We start from the raw sequence: 25,374 nt of genomic DNA on the forward strand, positions 1-25,374 counted from the left end.
TAACCAAATAAAGTTATATTTTATTATGAGCTATAAATGCTTTTAATTTATGCCTGGCGCCAACTGTACTTATCGCTTATCGAAGTAGGAAATGCGGAAGCAAAAATTAGAAGTTGTGGGAGGGAAAGAAAAATATTAATATTACTCAAGTTTTCCTTCAATAAATGTTCAGCTCATTATCTGTAACTATGAAAATTAATCCTAAAATAACTGCCATCTCCTTTGAGTTTAATTCGGATTTGTTTAAAAATGAAGAAGTAGTTCTTTAAGATGAATGTTAAAGACATGGACAACGCCAGACAATGATAACAAAAGTATTTGTGAAAAAGTCCATTTTCTCCGAAGTATTTTACCAACTATTGCTACAATTTTCTGATAAATAGGTATTTTTTGAAAGCAGGAGAGATGAAAATGAGCAATATCCTCGCCGGGACGCGAACCACAGACCTCTCGAATACGCGTTGAGCATGCTGACCACTGCACTACGAAGGCATGCTAAGAAGGCGGGAGAAATACCTTATATACTCCCCCTTTTAAAGGGCGACTGGGGATTAGAGGAGCCTAGTCGCCAAATCCTGGTGGTGGAGAATCATCATCCACCATCTTTTTCGTTCGGGCGCCACTGTAGAGACATTAGGCACTTTTTGAAAGCAGGAGATATGAAAATAAGCAGTGCTGTCGCCGGGACTCGAACCACGGATCTCTCGAATACGCGTCGAGTGTACTGACCACTACACCACGAAGGCATGCTAAGACGGCGGGAGAAATATCTTATAAGTATCTAAGTTTAAACTATTTTTAAAATAATAGCAAATTAATGAACTCATAACATTCTTTACGTACTTTTTACTGGATTGTACTTATTACTGTATCGCACTTATTACTCGAGCTTATTTATTCAAATTCTTGAGATATCTAAACGTTATTTAGCTCAACATGATATGCAGTCAAACACAGGAATAAGAAAACTAAATGATACAAACTTGAAACACAAACTCGATTTGGATATTTTTTTCCCCGTTTATTAAATAATCTATTGCATCAGCAGCGGAATATTTTTCTGTACTCATGATTATTTAATTTTATCGCCCTCACGTTTCTTCAGCCATGTCTGAAAACAGTCTATTGAAAATTTCGCAAACAATTGTTTCGGCGTAGCTATGACATCAGACGCTAATTTATGAATGATTTGAAAGAAGATATGCATGCATTAGCGTCCCTTCCTTGAGGCCACCCCCGCATTATTTCAGAAGCGGGGAACACGCCCACGTGCCGCCTTCTCTTCATTCTTCAGATTTCCACACTTTTCCTCTGAATCAAGCGCAATAAAAAAGCCTCAACCACGCGTTGCTTTTCCCTTCCGGCAAGCTGTTTGAAGCGAGCTCGTTTTTGCATGAAACGATACCGGTCAATAAATTCGCTGGCTAGCAATCTGCGCGGAAACGATGCTCAGGAGATTGTGACAATGCAACGTTCAGAATAGACCTCAGATCGCTCTCGAAACGTGGCTCTGAACGGAGCTTCCTGTACAATCGAACTAATTATTTAATCCCATATCCATCACAACAATGTATAAAAATAATGACTGGGTTCCTTTGTTGACAATCACAGGTAAGTATATGTTTTAATATTTTTGTTACGATCTGCGAAGTTCTCGTGAAGCGATCCAACAGGTCGTTTGGCAAATTTCCAAGGGATTTCGTGATTTGCGTTGCTTAAAATTATCGAACGATGGCGTTGACATATATAAAGGTCATACATTTAAGGTGCGAAATCTCGATAGCTTTCTAAAAAATTTTCCTAGTCAATTTCTGTCACGCGTATATTGTCAAATGGATCAAAATCCAAAAGGATCTAAAGCTAGATTTAAAAATTTAATCCTTTTAATTATGTTAAAATTTGTATTACATTTTAAAGGACTCTCAGAATTATGTGCTGCAAGTAATTAAAATTACATAAAAGCTTGGTTATACTAAAAGTATGCTTTCAGTGAATGAGAGAATCGTCTGAAGCGTGTTAAAATATTTGATTACGGTATGCAGTTTTTTAAATATGTTTACAGTGCTTGAACAAGATGTTAAAATAATTTACTTTATGTTAATAATTACTTTATGTTAATATGAACTTTTATGTTAAAATAATTTATTACGTATTCTGGTAAAAGAACAATGCTTTTCTTTTTTTTTATGTATTAGTAGAACGCATTCAACATATCGGTCTTATATATATTTAAGTCCATGTTCTAAGTAAGATCAAATTAAATCAAAGATCAGATCAATTAAATAAGGTAAACATCGGGCAAATGTCAATCAATTTTATTATTGTAAATGCTATAAATTATCACCTTATTGGTTTGGTGTTTTCTTGTGAAAAAACACCAAACCACTGCGGTAATAGTTCCTTAGAATTTACAGTAGTAAAATTGATCGACATTTGCCTGAAATTTATCTTTTTTAAATTAATTTGATCTTGTCTAATAAAACCTTTTGTCAACATTTCTTAAGCTCTATGCGATATACCACAAATTAAATATATTTTAATAACTATCGTAAAAGAATTTATTGTCAAAAACTGCTGATTTTTAAGAGCTTCAAATAACAAGGCTTATAAATAATGATAAGCAGAATTAAATGTATGAAATTAAAATTTAAAAAAAACCTTTAAGAAATCTGAAAGGTATCAGATTTTAAATTACGCCCAAAGGGGCGTTTTTTAACATTTTGTGTGTTACCTTTATTTATTAAATATCATGTTCTTCGCACTTAAACCATAAAATTCATTTCAACAGCAATATCGCAAAATAATTTTAAATTGAGCATATCCTTTAGAATTTCCGATACATGGAGATAAAAAAATTAAAAAAAAAAAATTATGTACAACTTTGCCGTTACTCACTTTCAAATCCTCGAGTTTGTTAATCAGAAATTCGTTAAAGTTACAAAATATGAAATAGATAATAAAACAAATTCCAAATTTCAAATTTGGGCTTTCAGATGCCGATATTCACAGTAAGTTTACGTCATTCAATACTGGATGGTTCTAGGTACCGTTATTTTATCACAATGCGAGAAACATACATACATTTATTCAGATTCATCATTGTTTAATTTCTTCAAATATAATACAGGCTATAATATTCGGTGGCAACAGTTTGAAAAGTGATACCATCTTTTAAAGATTTCAAGGCAAAATGCCAAAACGGAAACTATACTATAGTCCCTCAAGGACAAAGCCCATTTGGACTAATAATTTCTAGGTTTTATTATTCTTGAAATATTACAATAAGAAACTATCGAAGAATTCAGCGTTTTTGTTTTCAAGTTGAGATCCTGTGAAAACATGTCAGCCCCAGACGCTTTTAGAATAGAGCAGCAGTAGGCACTATTAAATTTCTTACTAAAATCGAGTGTAAAAGTGAGACTTGTATTAAGGATTAGTGTGACTTAACTTAGCAATATTGGCTTATTTGCAATTAAAGAAAACATTTTTAAAATCCACAACAATTAAACCACAAAGCCAAACCAAACTGTATTACGATAAAGGAAATTTAAACTCATTAAGTTTTTTAAAGTAGTTCTCAACCATTCAGTACTTTCTACTTTGGAAAGATTATTTTGGACTCATTTAAAGCTGACTGGATGTCCAGCTGAATAAAAGCAAAGATTGTTACATTTTTCAAAAATATAGTTATCTGGCTAATTACCACATAAAACATTACCTAGATCGTTTGCGAAACTATCTCAGTCAAAGTTGCCACAAGACAGAGCTCGTTTGTCACAGTATATGTGGCCATCTTGATGATCAGATTATAACTTATGTGACTTTTGCCTGTGGAAGATATATAAAAAAAAGTTATTTTTGTGCCTGCATTTTCTTTTGATCTCCAGGATTTTCGAAACCGTTTCATCGATGGTGTGGTTTTGGTTGATTAAGATCTTTTGGCACTCGTGTAAAACAAAATATATTAGAGCATAAATGTTTATTGTAAGGGACATACTGAGCATTCGTAAATTTTCTTCTACAGCTGTTTAAAATATTTGGCATCGGTTTATTTGTTATGAAATTTTTGAATATTTTCCAGAATTATAAATAACCTATTATGTAGTTTCATAGTTTTATTCTTTTGTTTTGTTCATCGTTTAAGCGATGCAATTTAATCAGTTGCATATGGAAACCACCGTCTGATCAGTTTTGATTTAAGTGATAGCTATAAAATATTTGCAGTCAAACATTTAAAATTTGAAGAATAATTCCAACTTTCTTTTGCAAGGTATATGACTAAATGCTTTGGTGTTTCATTCTCAGTGATATTTGCCTGTCTTGCGGTGGTATATTCCTATCCTCTGAACAGTAAAGCAGCTGGATGGATGAGCAGCACGGGAGAGGATTCTAGGAGTTACAGCCACCTGGGCGGTGATAGCAAGTGAGTTTCAACGGTATTTTATTTCAAGGTATATTATTCGTTGAAGAAAATCGCAATAATTTCCCAATAGTAATACTCTTTTAGAAAGCTGGGAAAATGTTGCTCTAAGTAGGTCCCCCCCGCCATTGGATTTATTTCTGTTACTAATTAACATTGCTTAATCGAGTGTTGCTAAATGTTGCTTATTAAATTAGTGTTGCTAAATTGCTACATGTTGCTCAATCGCTTTTATATATGCATGTAGAAAACAGAATAAATATTAATAGTAAAAAGCTCATTTATTTTATTCTATTTTATACATAATTCTTCGTAAGCTCTGTACTTCGACGTGTGCTATATTTATTAAATTTAATTTTAGTAGCTTTCATATTAAAACGCATGTTGGCTGCCCTGCTTTATTTTTAAGTGCCCGGCATTTATGCGTTGTGACTTATCTAACGGTAAGATTAGATTAAATTCGCGAATTGTTTGGTGGCCAAGAGGCAAGGATTCGACCTCTTATGTGCTTATACCGTGGACATAAGGACATAACCCTTAGGTGATAGCACGAATTCCTTCGCAGTTTTCAAGAAGAATCTCCCCAAGAGATGTATCTGAGGGTCCTGTGCCCCCGCTTTTCCTTCTACAAACCATTCGAAATTACTTTGGGCTTGAGAGTGTTTTAAGTGTCTCCATGCCACCAAGGCACTCTGCACTTACAAAAATCCATGCCTTCTCAGAAATTCGAACCCGAATACAAAACTATAGCAGCCGGCTTCTCTGCCAACAGGATGGTTCCAGATTTATGCACCTTGGTGGGGAAAATTAAAGGAATAACTGTAAGAAGGTGCTTTATGTTAATTTCATTAACTGAAATCCGATGAAAGGATAGTTCGTTTGGTAGCTGAAGGTCATGTTTATCATGCGGTTAAATGAGATTCACATTCGTGCAGAACTATGCACAGTTTTACTGTCGTCCTTTTGACGTGTGTGGAAAGGAGTGCAAGCAGCTATTTCAGATTCTAATATCAACTATTGCACCTGTAGCTGGATAAAAGTTTCGCGTTTGGAAAGTTTAGAAAGTGTCGTTAAGATGGCATCTGAATAATTGTGAAAAATGGAATGCGATTGGGAGAACGGAAGCAGGGCAGACACCGTTCTGCAAAGGTTGGTAAAGAATTAAAAGCAGCCAAAAGCCTCATGGCAAGAGTCAGCAAACAGTTTAAGGACTCTGAAAAAGTATGCAGATAAACATACGGCAACAATTAAAACTTGGCCAAGGGGCTGTTAAGACTTTTAGCAACCACTGCCAAAAAACACGGACAATTTTCGTCAGTCCAGACTGCAAGTAAGTTTATTGCAGCTGCAGGAACTCGGCTATTCAGATGTACTGGGAACATCAAGCTGAATAAGAGGACAGTATGCAAGAAACCCATGAACTCGGGTTACGAAATGCGCTCGCTTGCAGTGGTGTGGAGATCACCCTAATTGGAATACAGCAGATTGGACAGAGATGAGATTCTTGATACTTATCTCAAGTTTTTAGTTATTAGCAGCAACTTCTTATTAAAGAATGATAGTGCTTGTCCCCATCGCACTGAACTATCGATTACCTTGAAGTTTACAATTTCTGGTAACTTTTTGACATTTAGTAAGAAATTTTTTTTAAGGAAGTGCTATATAACATGCTAATTTCTCTACACTAAATATATTATTAATAAACGTTAGTGATTACATTTTAATAGAAAACTAACAGAGAGTTGCTTTGCAGGTTTTCTAAAGGAGTTTTCTCCTCTCACCCACCAAGGAGCAGCTTCCAGACGGGTAAGAAGTTATTACGCAGTTCTTATTCTAAACCTTTTAAGCAATTCACCTATTTCCTTACGTGGTTTGCTGTATTATCTTCAATACTTCTTTGTAAATTAATTGTCTAACTTTTTCCTGCTTGAAGTTGTTGCGAAAATTGCTCAAAGATGAAACTAAGCCAGAATCAAAGAATAAGGTGTATGGAACAGGACGGTTTTTTTCATCTTTTAATTAAATCTAAAGTAAACATATATACATACATAAATGGGACTGACTGAAAGCCTAAATCGAATTATAAAACTTAAAAGGCGGGAACTCATTTGTTGCATTCAATATTTATAACGTTCGAATTATACTGCGTACTGCTGTTCGAACTCAGTAATAATAATAATAATAATAATTAGATAATAATAATCATAATAACTGAATTATGAATTTCTACATAGTCACTTCAGCAGAGGAGGCGTTAAGTAAATCAAACCGATGAACTTATAGCGCCATCTTATGGCAACATCAACAAATATTTCTCAACAAAGTTAAAATCACAAAATGAAGGTAAGCGGTTCAAAGAACGTTATCCGAATTGCAATTTAGAGTTTACTCTTCAGAAGTTTGAAATTTGACTATATTTTTCATGAGCTAAGGATGGATTATCAGCGTTTTTTTTTAAGTAACTTTATTGAACTGCGTATCATGAATTTTTATAATAAATTATCAATTTCTTCTTGTTTATCTGAAGTGGTTGTTTAAAAAGGTATTAACGAACCCGTAGCTGTCAATAATTTCTTTCATAACGTTGATTTTGACGGAGCTAGGACGTTTTACCAAAATTCGTAAAAATGGCCTTCTGGTAATGTTCTTTTAAAGAGGATTTCAGAGTTTTCTTATATTTTTTGTAAAAATACAATGAACGTTGCTTTAGACTAAAAACAAAAATAAATCAGTGTTATTTTAAAGTTTTAGTTCGATTCGATAATTAAATTCTTAAAATATTTTTATTTCCCCAAAACAAAAAATAAGCACACCTTTTCGACAAAATTAAATAGTGAAATTATCTTTATTTGCGTAAACACACAATAGATTTTTATTTCGATTGAAACAAAATAATGGTAACATTTCGTGAGAATTAACAAAGTAAACATATGCGAAAGGACAATAACCAGCTTTTCTGGTTTCATATCTTCTGCAAACATTTTACAGAATGCGTAAATTTATTGTTCATTGAGTGTTTTACGGCGAATATTAATTTCAATTGATAAAACATTGTACAATAGATAAATTTTATAACTGTAAAGTTTATTAAATTAAGTACTAAAAAAACTGGATCAGTATTATAAGCTTTAAGAATAATGGAAAGAAATTTTTATATTTAAGTTTTGTCTCTAAACGTTATTAAACTTATTTCATTCAGTAGCATGAAGCTCGCGTCAAGTACTGCCAATAAATCATTTCTAAAGTTATACTTAGGAAATTTTAGAAGTGTTCGAAGTAGTTTTCTGCAGCATCAATGCATTTCTCTAAACGAATTTTCTAAAGATTAAATACCTCAGGACATTCATTTCTTGGAATCGATGAAAAAATGCATTTATAGCCTCATCAATCTCATCTTCGTTATGAAAACGTCTATGTAAATTCCTTTTTAGTTTAAAAAAAGAAAAAAGGTAAACGTCACACATATTACTTTTGTATTTACTTTTTTTTTTTTTTTAAATCTTTGTGCATGATTTCATTGTATTATTGAAAACTGATGATATTACTTACAATTTTGCCTTTTTTACTTACGATTTGTAAGTCTCGTGTGATACTTTGTGGTGCACGAGGATTTCTTTTTCTTTAAATTAAAATAAAAGGCAAACGTTACATATAGCTAAATCGGGTGAATAGGATGGATGTTCTATCACTTTGGTGTGTTTTTATTCAAGAAACTCAGCTGTCAGTTTTGCTGAACGAGAAGATGCATTGTCATGTTGGACCATGAGTCATTTAACATTCACTTCTTGAAGAATTTCTGGAAGATACTTTGGGTTATACCAGTTAGCTGTGCCAGTCTTCTGTCCTTCCAGCTTGATGGCTTTGACAAAACCTACACTTCTGGAGAAAACTGAATATTACTTTTTTTCATGGCACGTTGTGGGTGTGGGATCATCTTCAAAGACCCATACTTTACTTTCATGACGTGTTGTAACATCAAACATTGGTATGTACGTTTCATCACCAGTTACGATTTTAGAAATAATGCTATGACTACCATCTTTAAGTAATTTAAAAGTTTCTTTACTGATTCTGACGCGCACTTCTTTTTGGTACCCAGTTAAATTATGGTGAACCCAACGGCAAACTAGTTTTTTCAAATGTAATTGTTCATGAATAATTTTATGTATGTCAGAGGATCAAGTGTTACGTTCCTTCTGTATCATTTGGTATGTGCAGCGATTAACCGCCGATTGGTGAGCTCTGTTTTTTTTTTAACTTATATATTGGTAAATTGGGCATTTTTTGCTTTAAAATGAATTTTCTTGAATTTCGGTTAAGTTTTTTATGCTTTTAGTTAATCTGCTGCTTAAATTATCAACAATATAAGAGTTGTTTGAGTAGTACTAGCCTAATGGAGCCGGCATTTGTTTACATTAAGCTTTTAGTAGTATAGCGAAATAAGTCAATTGGTGCACCATCTTCAGTGTCTTTTTACAAAGTGGAGCCTAAAGTTAACTCTAATTTACAGTTGAAACGCACCGAATTTCTATTAATACCATCTGTAAATGGGCTGGCATTTTCTCAACGTCGGTTAAAAAAATAATTTTGAAAACAGATCATCTTCAGAGTTCTTTCTTAACTTCCAGCTTGTATATATTGGTGTGGGTTGCAATTCCAGTCTTTATGAATATGTTATAATTACTGTATATTCTGGCGTATAACGCTACCTATGATTTAAAATTACGTTTATTCATTTTTAGGTAAATTCGCCATATAATGCGCACCCTTTTCCTTACGAAGAAACTCGAAAGATATATGTTCGGTGCTCTTATCGTTTGAAGTCATTCATTCAAAGATTCTTCCCGGGCTTTCGAACAATGGTACACTGAACTGACAAGCGATAAGGGGAACAATATTTGTGTGGAGGAAATGCATTAGTGAGTAAATAATTCTGCAAAGAGGGTGGGTTGTATTCAATGCAACTACGTACGCGAATGTTATTCTAGGTTTCGAGAAAAGGGGGGACAGAATTTGGGATAAGAATACTCTTCCGACCAGTGTTGTCAGAAAATTTTCAACTGAAGTAGGAAAAGAAGACAAAAAAAAATAGCAAAAAGTCGCAAATGACGTCAGAGATCACGTGATTTCTGTGACGTCATAGTTATTTCGATCCTTAGTCGTTTTAATTATGTAGCTTTAACAGGGTTCATAGCGGTCCTTACAAGTGCTTATAAGTCCTTATATTTGAAAATAAAATATAAAGGACCTTATAGGTGCTTACTTTTCCTTTAAAGCCCTTATTTCTTTGTTTTTAGTGCTTATTTTTTGCTTTTAGTGCTTTTTTTAAATGAACTCGCATAATTTCCTCCTACCAAAGCCGAAACTAAATAAACAACTTTTCTTCCTTATATGCAACGTCAGATGGTGAATCATACTCCCGGAAATTGCTTTCCCCCTTTCTCTGCATTAACATAACCTATGGTGCGCGCGAGAGTACAGACAGGTGCACGTCGTTCTTTTGGTCAAAGAATTGCGAAAACGGTAGAAAATTCCGGTACATTCGGTATTCTTTTCCTCCCACCCAAATACTACACACGTTTGAATTTCTATCAAGATTTTAATAATTTGCATTCTCGTTCCGCGTGATCAGTTCATATTCGTGTTTATTATGATCGTTATGCTTATATTATGAGCATAAGAATGAATATTTATAATAATATAATTGCAGTAACTGCTGAAGTATAGATAAACTTCCAAAAATGGGTGTGTTTTTACACAGATTAGCTTTATAAGGAATAATATTCGGAATGGCTTAAATAAAAAGAATGTAACCGAATAGTCATGTATTCCCCCCTCCAATACATTATACAGTACCGATGTTGGGAGGTTCTCCCCTTTTTCCGCAAAATCTCTAATATTGAAGCAGGAGACTTTTTTTGTTTGGTTATTGTCCAATCTGGATTGAATAGGACTAAGTTTTTGCGGTCTACCCAACCTTAGCGAAGATTGATTATATTCCGGAAATTTAACGCAGTCTGTTGAAAATTAGAATCAGAAACACCGCAGATTAGTAAGTCTCTTTTCCTTTATTTAGTTCTTTATTCTCCGAATACCGGCAGCTGTTGATTCCGATTGCGCAATATCATAAGAAAATATCATAAGAATTACGCCGCACGTATTGCGAAATAACGTTTGCGGTATTTTGCAGAGATAATTAATTTTGATATTCAGTCTGAGATTTGTTTATGCACACTTTTAAAAGAGTTTTACTGTGCTTTCTAAGCAGAATATTTCTCAGTTCCGTTCGTCTATTTTTATATGATGCACATATTGCAATGTCAAAATCATTTATTTAGCCGAGAAATCTAAAGAACGGCTACAATCTCCCCCACTCCTCTTTTTTCCGGTTTCTATCCGGAATATTTGGCAATTTCCGAGTATGCGGGTTAGTTAAGCTTTTACTGTTAAAAGATGACTGCATGAAGCAATTTCCCGTCTTCTGATTTCAGAAATGTGCCTCTTTTTTACTTAAATTACTTTGCTTGGAATATATGTTAAGGGAAAACTGTTATGCAATGAAAATTTAGAAAATGTTCAAAATCTTGATTTAAGTTAAATTATTTAAAAAATAAATTGTATTTATTATTAGGTGCCAAACAAATACAATTAATATGGCTTATTATTATTGTTTTCTATATTTTGAACTGAAATTTCAATACTCATTCTCTTAATAAATATTGCAATGCTCATATTTTAAATTACAAGTCTAATTTTTCTTTTAAGATTATGCAGTTGTATATAATGTAATTAGACAGGTGCTTATTTTTCCTTAAAATATGCTTGAAAAGTGCTTATAGGTGCTTATTTTTTTAATTAAAATGTGGCTACGAACCCTGTTTAATGAAAATTTTAAAACAGTATTGCTCATTTTCAATTGTTTAAATATCTATTCCTTTTGCAATTAATTCTCATTTAATTTAGGTTTCTGTTTTTAAATTAATTTGTAAGATATTCCTCACGTTTAGATTGTTAACGCTTTTGTACTCTTTTTTTTTTTTTTTTTTTTTTTTTTTTTTTTTGAGTTCGCAGTTAATTTTTTAATCCCCCCTTTTTTATTTATTTTTTATTTATTTATTATTTTTTTAAGTGGGAACATTTTAATTGAGGAATGCTTTTCAGTGAGTTTTCCGTTCTGGGTGGTGGATTTATCTCAGATTCTGATTACTCTAGAAAGCCTTGTTCTTTCACTGCTAAATTTATTTGTGTTGTTATTTAGAAAAATGCAGTTGCTTTGATTTTTAAGTCATTTCTATTCCTTAATTCTTAGCACTACTATAATAAATTTTATTTCTTTCTCTGTTTGGGTACTCAATATATGGCGCGCAAGATGCAAATTCTTTTGTTCGATTCGCTATCACCATAGAACTTAGAGAGGCGGGGACTGTCTTAAAAACAAAAATTTGTAAAGCTCTAAAATCATGAATATTAAGGTGCATACTTCTGTGTTTTACAAAGCATTTTACGATATTAAAAAAAAGTCTTTGAAATCGCAAAAAGTAGCGTAAGGAAATGGTGGATGTCGCAAAAATTTCACAAAATCGCAAATACTAAAATTTTAGTAACACAAGTTTGTCAAAAGTCGCAAATTTGCGAAAAATCGCACGATCTGGTAACACTGCTTCTGACCCGAATGAATTCGCGGAATTTTTAGGTGTCAGATTTTTTTTCCTCTTTCTGCAGTCATTTTGCAGTATACCTTTTTGCAGTATGTCGTGAATTTGAAGAGAACTTCGAACGCTTTAGTAAATTGCATTTGGCTTATAAGGTATTTCTCCCACCTTGCTTGCATGTCTTCGTGGTACATTCGGTCGGTATTCCAGAGGTGTCCGTGGTTCGATTCCCGGCGAAGGCGATTGCTCATTTTTCATTTTGCCTGCTTCCAAAAAATTCCCTTATGTTTCTATAGGCTTTAGCTGAAATACAGTTGATCTAGTGTTCCTTTTAGTAGAAATATGGCTCCTGCTAAACGAAGCGAACACAATGCCGGTTTCAAATGCAAAGTCATTCAGATAGCTAAAGAAAATGGAAATCGTGTTGCAGCAAGGATATTTGGTGTTCGTGAAAGATGGAACGGATAATGGTGATTTATTTATGGACCAGAGTAACAATGATGATGAAGATGAAACAGAATTCGATGGTATGCGTGGAGCTATAATGGAAGACAAATGTGGACGAAATGTTCGTGTTATCCAGTAACAAAAATTTTTAATCTCATAAGATATGTCATTTCTTTTAAATGAACAACATTTAGATACATGTAAAAATCTAATTTGTGTATGTTGATTTTTTCTTTATTTTTAGTTTATCATTTTTATATCTGGCGTAAAACGCGCACTCGTAAATTTCATTCTTATTTTTTGCGTTGAAAGGGCGCGTTATGCGCCGGAATATACGGTATATACCGTTTGGTATTTCCTAGGAGTGAACCGACGGCCGCAGAAAAATAAGTAAAAAGTGGCACGCTACCCACGAGCTACCTATTTCACATACCCAGTCTAAATGGATATACGTAAGAGATATTGGAATGGAAGGGTTTTAAATCTGTTTGTGAAACACAATTTAATGAAATATGCTATTTCAAATTTTAAAAAAAATTGTCTCTCTCCTCTTCCCAATAAAAGTTGATGAACCTTGTCATTGCAGGTGCCAACACAGCGAATAAGACACTAGCAGCTATCTTGCTGATGGCAGTTTTTGGTCTCGGAGCAACTGCACTGCTCGTTATCCTCTGTTCCAAAATGGCGAAGAAAGAAGAATATGATTCCGTGAAAGGTTCCATTTATTGAGAAGTAAGATGAAGCATCTGGGACCGACAATCTCAGCCCATTCTTAACACGACGAAGTTTTTTCAAATTGCTCTGTTAAAATGTCACTCATATTGAGATTTCTGCAGCTGATGCTGTCCAAGGTACCATGCCTCCTGCAGCTTTGATTTTACACACGAAAGAGAGGATAAATTCAGAAGCAAATACATTTATCAAAGCTGTTTCGCCCAAGAACAATGGCGTTCGTTGCTTAATTATTTCAATTAAATATATTTAATACTATTTATATAGAACCGCCAAGAAATATTTTACTCTTATACCATTCCGTACGAAATAGTGACACTTACTTAATTACCTGAAAGTTAATTATAATCGTTTTCAGCATTATTTTCATATGATGCATGTTTCAATTTATGCATATTTTGTGCAACGATGATTTTTTTCCACACATTTAAACTAATGTACAGAATTTAAGAAAGTGTAAAATACTGTTTAGGTACATTGAAGTACTGAAATACTTTGGTAACTTGCATTGTTTTAATATTTCTTTCTGAAGCTGTTCGAGCTGTAGAGTAAAATGGCAAAACGGGTATTGTGATTTGTTTCTCGGGTAATAAGAATGTTAGGATGTAACAAATGTTGTTTCTTGGGCGTGAAAGTATTTTAAACTACTTTCACATATTTCCTAATGTATTTTGAATTTAATAAGGTATATCTAAAAGGCAGTTACTTCAAGATTCGCTTAAAATTTTACAAGTATATTAATAAATATATATAAGTGTAATACTGAAGTTCTGCTTAGTGCCAAAATAATTGTTCCATAGATGTTCTTAAAGAAATCATTCTTCTAAACGATTGATATTAACATGATGATTTAATATGTTTTATCATTCAAGTGAATATTTTTTCATCTGATAAAATCTGAAAAGCAAGATTTCTTGAAGATATAATATCGTCGCAGAAGAGGATACAGTAAATGTTTTAATTCAAGATAATTTCAAATAAATATTCATTTCAGATGTATTTTAAACAAAAATTCAAAATTTTCTTTTAAGTTAGGTCTATTTTTTTATATATTAAATCAATCTTCTTCTTTATGCAGTTGTTATCAGACTTTTTAACAACTAGTTAGAATTTGTTAGCTTGTTAGTTGTTAACAACTAGCTAGAAGCTTTATTATTTAATTTTCAATTAAATGTAAGAGAATAATTAATAATTAATATATATTTAAATAATATTTTAAATCATTAATGGAATAAATATCTTGAAATAATAAATAAAGGATATTTTATCAAATTAAAAATATACCGCCGTCTTTATCAAATAATTCTATTTCTTTAAAATATTTTATTGAAATTTATTATTTTCTGATAGTAATTTAAAAATCTGTTAATATGTTTTTTTTTTTTTTTTTTTTTTAGTAGAATTTTCCTATCTAAAAGTATTTTCGCCTTCACAAAAAGGCCACCATTCAAATGCTGAGCAAGCTATTTTATAAGTTTTAAGTAAAAATAATTATTAGTTAGTTTTCGGTTTATTTCCTATTTTCCATTAAGTATGTATGCAGCTCAGGGCATAAGTGCATGGAAGAGTGTCCATTAATTGGTTTAATTGATCTTGTAAATTTTTAAATAATTAACTTTCTAATGTTCTGTAATCATGTTAAATGATAGTCGAAGTTGCAAGGGTAAATGATGACTGTTATATGCAGTATGTAACATAACTGTCTAGTAGTGTTTAAAAACGTATGAACGAAGAATACGTTTCAGAATAATCTCATTTTGGAGATACAATTAATTCCGGTTAAAAGAGCAAGAAGTTAATATGGCAACCATGGATTCTAATCTTAACGAATCGTAATTAATAAAGCAATTCCTATAAAAATCAGTAAAATATTCGAATAAATTATATAGATAAATTTTGTTCTTATCCTCTTCGTGAAAAAAAAATTATTAACGTAGCACAAAACGTTTATCCGCAATCTTATCTACGGTCAAAAGATAACACATGTTCCAGTATCAATTGTTTATTATTGCCATCGTCACATACTAAAAAGGAAAAAATAGTGGCTCATATTTGTTTTCGGACACTTGCATTTTTGAAATTTATTTGCACAGATCTTGTGCTAAATATTGATATTTAGTTTTCAAAATTTTTTTCTACCACATTTTTTTTTGTTTCTATTTCAAGCTTTGTTTGTTACAAAATAAATATCATCAAAATATTCTTGTAATAAAATAATTTATTCAAAACTAACTCCATAAATCCATAAATAATTCGGACACTCGAAATTTTAAGATATTTTGGCAGATGAAAGTGTCTTGTCACAATTTTTTTTTTTTTTTGTTTCAAATGAAAATGCGGCACAAGAATTATCGCTTGCATTTCAAAATTATTACATATTTAGCAAAATATATTATCTTAAGTTTCTTATCTTAAGGAAATATGGCAGCACGCTGTAAACTAACATTAAGTTCTATTAGAAATTTAACTCTTCATCATTTTTAATATGGTAATAGTATTCGAAACATCTAAATAGTCCTTGATGTAAAACGTTCAACTATGTTTCATGTTATAAAACTATGAAACTGTGCAGAACTCTGCAAACGCACTGAAATCAGAACCACATTCCACGTAAATAATGAAGGAGTCGGAGATTTATCCTACGAAAAATCAAACAAACCCTAAACATTAATGTTGTAAAACTATAGCGGATTTAGAGAAACAGTTTGCAATAAAAGGTAACCCTAAAACGCTTAGAAAAATCATTAGAGCACAGACATACAGCCGGAGATACAGACATACAGATAGGTAAGACGGAAATTCTTTGTTAACAAAGAAAATATGCTTGGAGTTCGGTTCGCTATATCTATGGTAAGTAATAATTTATAAAAACTAAAGCAGTGTTACATTTTCAAACGAGTCATAGTCTGATACATTTAGATCCGATGCACGAATTGCTGTATAATAAAAGGCGAATGAAAATTTGAACCTGAAATTTGTCTACTGTAAGTATGAGACTGAAGGCGTAATCGTTTGGGAATGTTTCGTTCCCTTTGGTATCGGAAACAGAAAATAATATGGATGAGTATAAATATAAAAATGATCTTAATGAAACCCTGAAAGCATGTTAAGAAAACTTAGAATACGAAATATATTAAAATTCTATCAGGATAACGATTCTAAGCATACAGTTCTAAATATTCGCTTGCGGTTATTAAACGACTGTTCTAAGGTTCTCAGGACTCTTCCATATTCTCCGGGAGTAAATCCTATCGAACATATATGGAGTGACTTAAAGAAAGAAAAGTACAAAAACAGAACATTCTTTATTTGAAAAAAAAAATTATTGAATCCATTCTAAAGTGAATGAAAAGTATAATTTTAGCTAAAGCGTATCTAATGAAATATTACTCATAATATTACTCTCATTACCGTCATGTTTTTTTAAAATTTATACCGCTTGTTTAAAGTGCCCTAATACTTATGTAAGTTTGCTTTCAGAACTTTGTGAATAAATTATTTTATTTATTTATTTTTTGCCAAAAACACTTTAAATAACTTTTTCAAAAGGAGCTGTTTTAAAAAAGATGGATCAACAGTATATTAAGAAAAAAAGAATTATTTTTTTAATATTTAGTGACTGATTATTTTCAAACAAAACTGAAAAACACAAATGTTTGAAAACAAATTAGAGCTACTATAAACATTAACGTATCTATCGCTCAGTTGCTTTATCAATCTGCATCACCTGGCATTGGTTGAAAATTTCAGTTCTTTGTAGGTGGGAAGACTTCCTTTTACGTAGCCAAGTACTCGTATGTTATGGCCAGATGGGTCCTGTTTAACCGGAAGTGACTGTATGTGCCTCCATTGTTAACCTGTCTTGCTCATGTGTTTTAATTATACTGTTAGAATAATATTTAGTGTTCAGTAGTTCTTATGAATGATGCTATTATTGGATGTTAAGAGTTAGAGGACTTTTCACATGTGTATAAAAACTGTTAGTAGAAAACTTAATTTGTAAAAAAGGATTTGCAGAAATAACTAATTGGTAAAAAAAAAAAATATAGCCTTTAAATTTATATTATAACTAATTATACTGTCTACATCTTTAATTTATATAAGATGATATATGAAACTTATGTGTTTTGTTTTTTTTTTTACGTGCTATTGTTTACAAAGAAATTAAGATCAATTGCTTTCTTATTATTTGAGTGTTCCCTGAGTAAACACTTTAATTTTATTCGAGAAAATTTTTGGGTTCAGACTGGGCTAACAATCTGAGGCCAACAGGCATAATGTTTGGCCTTTCTCATAATCTTCGATATGTTTTTCTAACTCTTGAATCATTTCTAACTCTTGATTGAAATGAGATATATGCGTCACTACCTTTAGGCAGTTATACATATATTCCAATACATTATTGTTGAAAACATCTGAAATATTATAAGCATCAACAGTCCACATATTCGGTATACAAAATTTAAAATAGTGCAATATTTTAGAAAGGAGAATTTAATGCAACGCGCTACTTTAGATAAAATTAAATAATAGTCTTTCGAATGTTATGAAGAACATTTAAGAGCCTTTTTACAATAACTGTTTCGCAACAATAGTAAAGATGAACAATAATAAAGATGTTTAACATAATACAAAGTACTCAGAATGTAATGAGTAGGTTATGAAAATGTTATACGGAGCGAATAAACATCATTAACAAAATAGGCGCGATCATTTGTTGTGGTTCAAGAGTTTTACAAGTTTCTGTTTGTAAAAGTGTTTGTAAAAGAACGCATTATATTTGCAAAACGGAAAACAAAAGAGTAAAAAAAGGTAAACCATTACCAACGGTATCAAGTATTAGCTGCGTTGAAAGCTATTGCCATTTTGTTCATAATTATTTGTACAGAGGCCTGAGAGTCTTGAAATTTGTTAAATATTAGAAAGTATTCTTTCATTTACTCAGCAGAAAGCGTAGCATACCTTATATTAGTTGTATATCTTCAACATCATCATAAGTAAGCATCAACGCTACATATCAACAAAGTTCTTCCTTAATCCGCATCAAATGTGATAGAATGAAAAATTCAGTTCACATTCTGCCCTGTATGTAATGCCATTTGGATCATTTTTTTGTAAAATGTTAGATTAACTCTTGATTTTTTTCTAAATACATTTGAAGAGCCCTCTGACTTCTATTCTTTTAATGAAACGTCCTGAAATGGAACTTCGCTATTAAATGATGCATTTCAATTTAAAAATTCTTTCCTAATTGGAGAGAAAAATATGAAAAGAAAACTCTTTTAAGTACCTTAAGTCTTTCAGTCATTCACTATCACGATTCAGAATTGTTTATTTTTGCTATTCGTATTTTTGAATTTCTCATTGCACTTATTGTGTATTGTCTGTAAACAATGTCATGCATGTTAAATTTTAACATCGAACTTTTTAGTCGTTATTTTGATGTTGATGTCTGGAGAGCTTAATATGTCTCCGTGAGCTCTTGATTGGTAGAACTTTGTCTAATAAACACATAAATTATTAATTTCGAGTGAGTTTGCAGACAAAAAATGAGTTTAGTTGCGATAAACAGATAATGATCGTAGGACTAATGTAATGTATTAGACCACCTGTAAGAATACTGTGTATCTTCAAATGGTTTTGATAAAAATAACATAAATTTCGCAGAACTAGAAAAGTGAAAAATTTCCTTCATGTTAGTAACGTATTTTAAAAACATAACTGCTGATTTCTAAAGGGCAAGAATCTTCTGCACCCATCATGCTATATACGTCTTTCAGTAGTTACTATACTGCATGTATTTTAATTCATATGAATGAGATATATCAAAGGAAATAAAGACCTAAAATAATACCAAAGTATATATTGCATTTTATGAAGTAATTGTACATTGATAAAATTCGAATGATAAATTAGGCATCTTACGTTTTTCAAAATGGCAACACCCTGAGAACTTCCTGAGCACGAAGTTCCCGAAAAAATAAGTTACAGACCTAACATTTCGGCCATTTTGGATATTTACGTAAACGAGGGATAATCATGGACCTTATAAGAGATAGACTAACCCAGTGGGCGGGGCGCGCGTCACCGACATGTCGAAAAGAAAGAGTAGGGACGATCTGGTTTACTTTAACACTGAAACCTATGGCGTTTGTATCACATAACTCTTTTTAATTATTAAATGTAATATGTTGTATAGTGATGAGATTATGAAAGCCACAGTTTTTTCCAAATAGGATTTAATATATCTCATTAAGGCACTTTTTACTGCATTTCGCTCATTTTGTTTCACGCGTAATTCTTGTGCAAACATCTTTACTTTGGTAAAACACTAAAAACTCTAAGCACAAAATTTATGAGCTTAATTTTGCTTAAAAATAAAGTAAAATTAAATGAGATTGATAGTACGCGATGCTTTGAAATAAATAAGGTAAAATTAAACAAGATCTGATAATTTTTTTTTTAATTTAATGAGCATTTTCAGGCAGTAATTTTCCAAACTATAACATTACAAAACGATCATATTTATTTGATTATATGATCATTAAATTATTAACATTAAAGTGGATTAGTTATTTTAATAATTCATAAAATTCGTAGCATAAATTTTTCTGAGCGTAATGAAGGAAAAAAAAGATAAAATAAAATGTAGGAGCACTTTTTTTTTTTTTAAAGTTTTGTGTGTTACCTATATTTATTGAATATCATGTTCTTCGCCCGTAAACCACATACATTTGAAAACAGCATATCCGTACAGTGCTCGCTCTGAACTCGCTGAGTTTGTTAATGAAAAATTCGTTAAAAGTTTACAAAATGGGAAATAGATTAAAACAAATTCGAAATTCGGCCGCCCAGATGCCTATGTTCAGGTGGAGGATTACATTATTCAAAATTCGATGGCTCTAGATACTGTCGTTTTTGTCACAGTGCGAGAAACATACACGTATTCATGCATAGGCTAATAAATTAAATTAACAATAAATAAAAAAAATCTTATGCAGAACTAAAAATAAATTTAAAAAAATAATCATTATAAAATACAAGCAAAATTAATTACTACGGTTAAATACAATTTTAATATTAGAATTAAATGTATAAAAATTATTAAGGAGTCAAAAGCGTTTATCACTATGATGTATTATGAAATATAATTGAAATAAAATTCCCTTATAGAAATTGTGCTATAATACTCATCTATAATTTTAAAAAAAGAGCACAGTTTAGAATTTTAAACAAAACTTTCAAAAATTCGTTTTTAAATATTTTAATATTTTTTACTTATTTACACCAAAAAAAAAAAAAAAAAAGCATAAAAATTGCAAGAGAAAATTGCTTGTTTGAAATTTTCTATTGGTTAGATTTAAAATATTATTTTCTAAAAGAAGTAGTTACAAATTTCCTTACAGCATAGGAAAAGCTAAAAAAATATCCAGTCCTGAAAGCATGCAATAGCTTTATAATTATTTGGAATGTTAATTATGCTCGATAAATATGCTACATTTTTAAAAATCAATCTCAATTTCAAAAATAAAAACATGTAGAAATTCTAATTTGTGAAATGAGGCGCTACAACCAGCTTTTTCTTGACAATTATACACGCTGCAATAGGCAATCAATGTAAATTTCTGGAAGTCGTCCCTACTCCTCCGGATGTGATGAAGGTGATAGCCGGCAACGCCTCAGACAAGGGAGAAAACCCGTTTGGGTTAGTCTATTTCTTATAAGGTCCATGGGGATAATATGCTCATTATAGTAGAACATAATAGAATGTATTTACCCCAAAATTTTAGAAAGATTGCTAAGAACATTTCTAACGTCAAAGCATGCAGCCCTGTGCTTTGAAAGGCGACCAAGACGAAGTATTTCTGGTTTACCTGAAGATAAACCAACGACTAGATAAATTTTATATGTTCATTATTTTATGTATGATAATAAATATTAAGAATGTTACTACATATGATCATCGTTGTAAATATGTTACAGATTATTTAATTTTAAGCGAAACAATTACGGCAGAGGGTTCGACAGAACCTTAGGCACTTAGGGTTTTACCGGTATTAGCAAGAATTATATCTTGCTTTTTCCGGCAACTCAGCTAATCCCCGGGTGGGGTTACTATGCGTATTATATATACCTCAAGGAGCAAATCTGCATCGAAATGAGATGAAGATGACTTTTCTCAATGGTAACTTGTTGCATTCTATAACTACGTGCAATTGTACATACATGGCTGTTTCATTGAAAACTAAACTTGAGGTAAAATAATTTTATCTTTTTAGCTAATTTTTTGGAAACTTTCTAGAATCTTTGGAATACTGTGTAATAGGCATTTAAATAAAATATAAAAGTTCTGCCCGTCAAGAGCCTTTGAAAGTGATACGAAATCAGTGTTTAGTCCACACCGCCAGATGGCGACTTTGTTCTCTACGACGCACTTAAAAATCCTGTTCTTCCATTTTAATCCTAGGGGATTGATGTATATTGATTATATTACTTATTGTTGAACATTGTATTTTATTTGTGAAAGCAGCTACTACAATTTCATCCACTACTTAATCGACTATTAATTTAACAGATATTTTTCTGAATGGCTAATAAGTTAAGAAACGGACTATCTGTATTCTGTGATGTATCTAACATTTAAATTGTGAGTTACTATAAAATTTTTAGTCAGCTAAATTGCATAGAAACTAATACTGAATGAAAATTATTTTGAATATCTGATTATTTAGGAAAAACTGATGAAAAATAATTAAATTTTCTCAAAATGACATTCCATATTTATGGGCTGAAAAGTGTGAAACTAAAAACTGGAAAAAGAGAACGTTTTTATCAATTAGTTTTTTAACTATGATTTGAGTTTCTCACTTTGACCAATAGTGTAAATGACCAACATTCATATTTATTTACTGACTATGAAGATAGATTTTTTAAGACATGTAAAAAATTTTTCTTTTTAAAAGCTCCTAAAATTTGTTGGAAGTGTGTGTTACTTGTCTTTTCGTCTATCATACTTCGTTATTGAGATTATAAAATACAGGATTCCTTATATTTAATACGTTATTAATATTTAAATTAAAAACCGATGGACGGTTTTGAAAAAAAAGGGCGAAAAAGTATTTTAATAATAATATTTAATAACATTAATTATAATGATAATAATAATAATTGTAATGATGATGATAATAATGATAATAATAATAACTGTATTGATAATAAGTGTAATAATAATAATAATAATAATTGTAACGATGATGATAATAATGCTAATAATTGTGATAATAATAATTGTAATGATAATAATAATAATCAAATTTCTATGCATATTATAAGTAGTAATACTTTTATGCGTAAAATTGTTAAATATGCTAAATGTTTTAAACGAGTTATAAAAATTTTAAAATGGATTTTCAGCTTGCTAATAAAATTAATATTTCATTTAACATTTTGGCAAAATCTTTCTATTTTGCTCAGGAACAGATAATTTTTTTTTAAAGTTTATATGGAAATGTAAGGTTACTCATATATTCCTAGCACTTAAGTAACAATGCAGATAAACATTTTACGAAAGTTCTCGAAGAACATATATGCGTATGAAGTCTCGCGTACATGTATGCGTATGAGTAGGAAAATATATCTTTAAATTTTGGTTTAGAAACATGAAACTTTGAGTAAAGCACATTGGCAAATTGTATTAAGAGCGGATGAAGGAGAACAAATCAGACGAACACTATTTCGTTCATAAAGTTCATACATGTAAATTATCTGAAATTTACCATAACCATTAATTTATTTTTGAAACTGTTTTCAAATATTACTGGTAGATTTTAGAATGTTGTTTAGCACTAGTCCTACAGTGAGCAGTATTTGAGCATATAAAGAACGTTGAAATGGAAACCTTTCTCTTCTTTTGCTGTCGTATATAAAGAGAAGATAAAATTAAGCACATATTATACAGAATGATTCAGAAGTCTGTATATTCATAATATAGGAATAACATTTTGACATACGATAACACTTTCAATTATAGCTGAATTTAATTATAATTATAGTTTTCTGTTACTTTACATTTTGGCAAAAACACACTGAAACATCTCTTAAAGACTGGTGAATTTCCTGTCAAATATTTTTCCTTAGTTAGTCAGCCCTGTGTGGGTTATTTGCCTACACCAGATATTCTAAATAAAAATAACATTTTGATATAACCATACGGAAAAAAGAAATTGCCAATGTCAGGTGTGGTGACTTCCCAAGTCAAAATCCCTTGGAAGATGCTTCAGAAATGGATAGCATTCCCTCCATTGAAACGAGGGCTGTGCATAAATTCGGGCCATCCTATTTTTTTTGCAATGTAATCTGTAAATTTGCGGCTATGACTTTTGCATTATTTAAAACATCGTGATTGTAAAGATGGAGGCAAAATGTAAAAAACAAGTTGTTCAATATTATTGCGTCCACTGTTTTAATGTGAATCAAATATAATACTGCTGTCCAATAAATGTAGTCATTATTTCTATGGGTTTGATACGTTAAGTTTTTTACGAAAATTTTTCAATGTCCTGAATACGTTCATAGACCTGAATTGCCAAACAGAATTATTATTTCGATGAGTTTTAGGTACTTTTACAAAACTTTTCTTTGGTCTTCAACACATTAAACGTCAAACCTACTTCACTTGACCTAAGTCTAGTTGCCAGAAACCAACGTAACGTTTAACGTGTTAGTCGCATTTAATTCTGGGTAGCAGCTGCTTTCACAAACATGTTATTTCCAGAATATTTGCTTAGCACGCTCATGATCTTAGAGCATTACATTGTGATATATCTATTGCATGTTTCTGTTTTAGGTGGAATATGTATTGCATGCATTTAGCATGATCGGAAATAAAAGTGTTTTGCATTATATTAATGTCCCTTTTTTATTTGCTGCCACACAAATGCAAATGTAGAAATTAAAAATGGACTACACAAATATAATTTAATCGTATTCATAGAACGGAACACGAGTTTGCTTTAATATAATAAAAATACTCAAAACGTTTGCATTAAATCTACTATGAAGAAAAACGTGCCAATTTAAAATTTAAAATTAGGCGAGAAAACTGTCTTTCATTAGAGTAGATTTTGAATAAAAGTCTGTCGTTTCTAAAAGCGGTCTGACAAATGTCCCTCTTTTACAACAGTAAAAAGACGACACATAGAAAAGAAGGGAAGTAATGAAAAGAGTTCTAGACAAGGCATGGAAACTGCAGACCGTGATATGACAAACAAAATTTACAATAAAGTGTTAATAGATAATACAAATTCACTTCTTTTCTTGTCCCACAGATGCCCCGGGGGTTGACTCAGGCGAATGCCTGGTAAGTACTGGTTAGGATCTGTACCTAGGCAGTCTCAACCCATGGGAGTAGGTAGTTAGACTTTCTTACCTCCATGTCTCAACCATGGAGGTAAGGTATAAAAACAGACTTCAGAGAAGGCCTGAGGGCTCTCGGGACAGGGTACGGCTCGGCAGGGACCGTACTGGTACTGTCTTATCTGCCCTTGCTCTGTGGGGTCGCAACGTGGGGGATTGTTTCGTGGGTAGGGTGGCACTAATTCCGTTTGGCACAGTACCTCAGGTCGGGAGCCTCCTGCCCCTCAGACTTGTCCCACAGACCTCGTACAGATGATTCTCAGTTTCTTCAAAAAGAAAACTAATTTAATCTGAAGCAAGTGGAGTTCAAAACATACAAGTGCACTTTATTCACATAACTAATACACCGTTTAGCAACAAGAATATTACACGTATGCCTTGAGAATTATTAGGCTTTATTTTCGAATTCTTAACTCCATTTTGTCTGCGCATAAATCAAAAAAGTGTATTCCGAAGAGACAAAGTATGAGAGGCGCTACCTAACGGCTGGCAACGTCAATTCAAAACAAGTTTTGCATCTCGCATTAAAGTATTTTTAACACCTCAGTAGTAAGCGGGGGTACTCGTGCTAGGGAAGTGACGTCACAGAAAAGGGGCCTGGAACCGGAAGTGACGACACCAGCGCCATCTTGTATCACGTGATGGAATGACATCATCAAACTTTCGTTTTGATTCTGTGGCAACGATTTTATGTTTTCAAAGTTTTTA

General features: G+C 31.8%; 1 protein-coding gene across 1 annotated transcript; it reads left to right on the forward strand.

Annotated features, from left to right (window-relative positions):
* Positions 1-1,372: 1,372 nt before the first annotated feature.
* LOC118189656 (uncharacterized) lies at positions 1,373-24,153 on the forward strand. Its single transcript, XM_035360319.2, has 4 exons — positions 1,373-1,611; positions 4,306-4,423; positions 6,174-6,226; positions 13,106-24,153. The coding sequence occupies exons 1-4, from the start codon at positions 1,569-1,571 to the stop codon at positions 13,246-13,248; spliced, it is 357 nt and encodes a 118-aa protein (XP_035216210.1). The 5' UTR covers positions 1,373-1,568; the 3' UTR covers positions 13,249-24,153.
* The last annotated feature ends 1,221 nt before the right edge of the window (positions 24,154-25,374 follow it).

This window comes from Stegodyphus dumicola, chromosome 2 (genome assembly GCF_044657685.1).
Source record: "Stegodyphus dumicola isolate Sdum_Otavi_A_Nest chromosome 2, ASM4465768v1".
In the NCBI taxonomy this organism is placed as follows: domain Eukaryota; kingdom Metazoa; phylum Arthropoda; class Arachnida; order Araneae; family Eresidae; genus Stegodyphus; species Stegodyphus dumicola.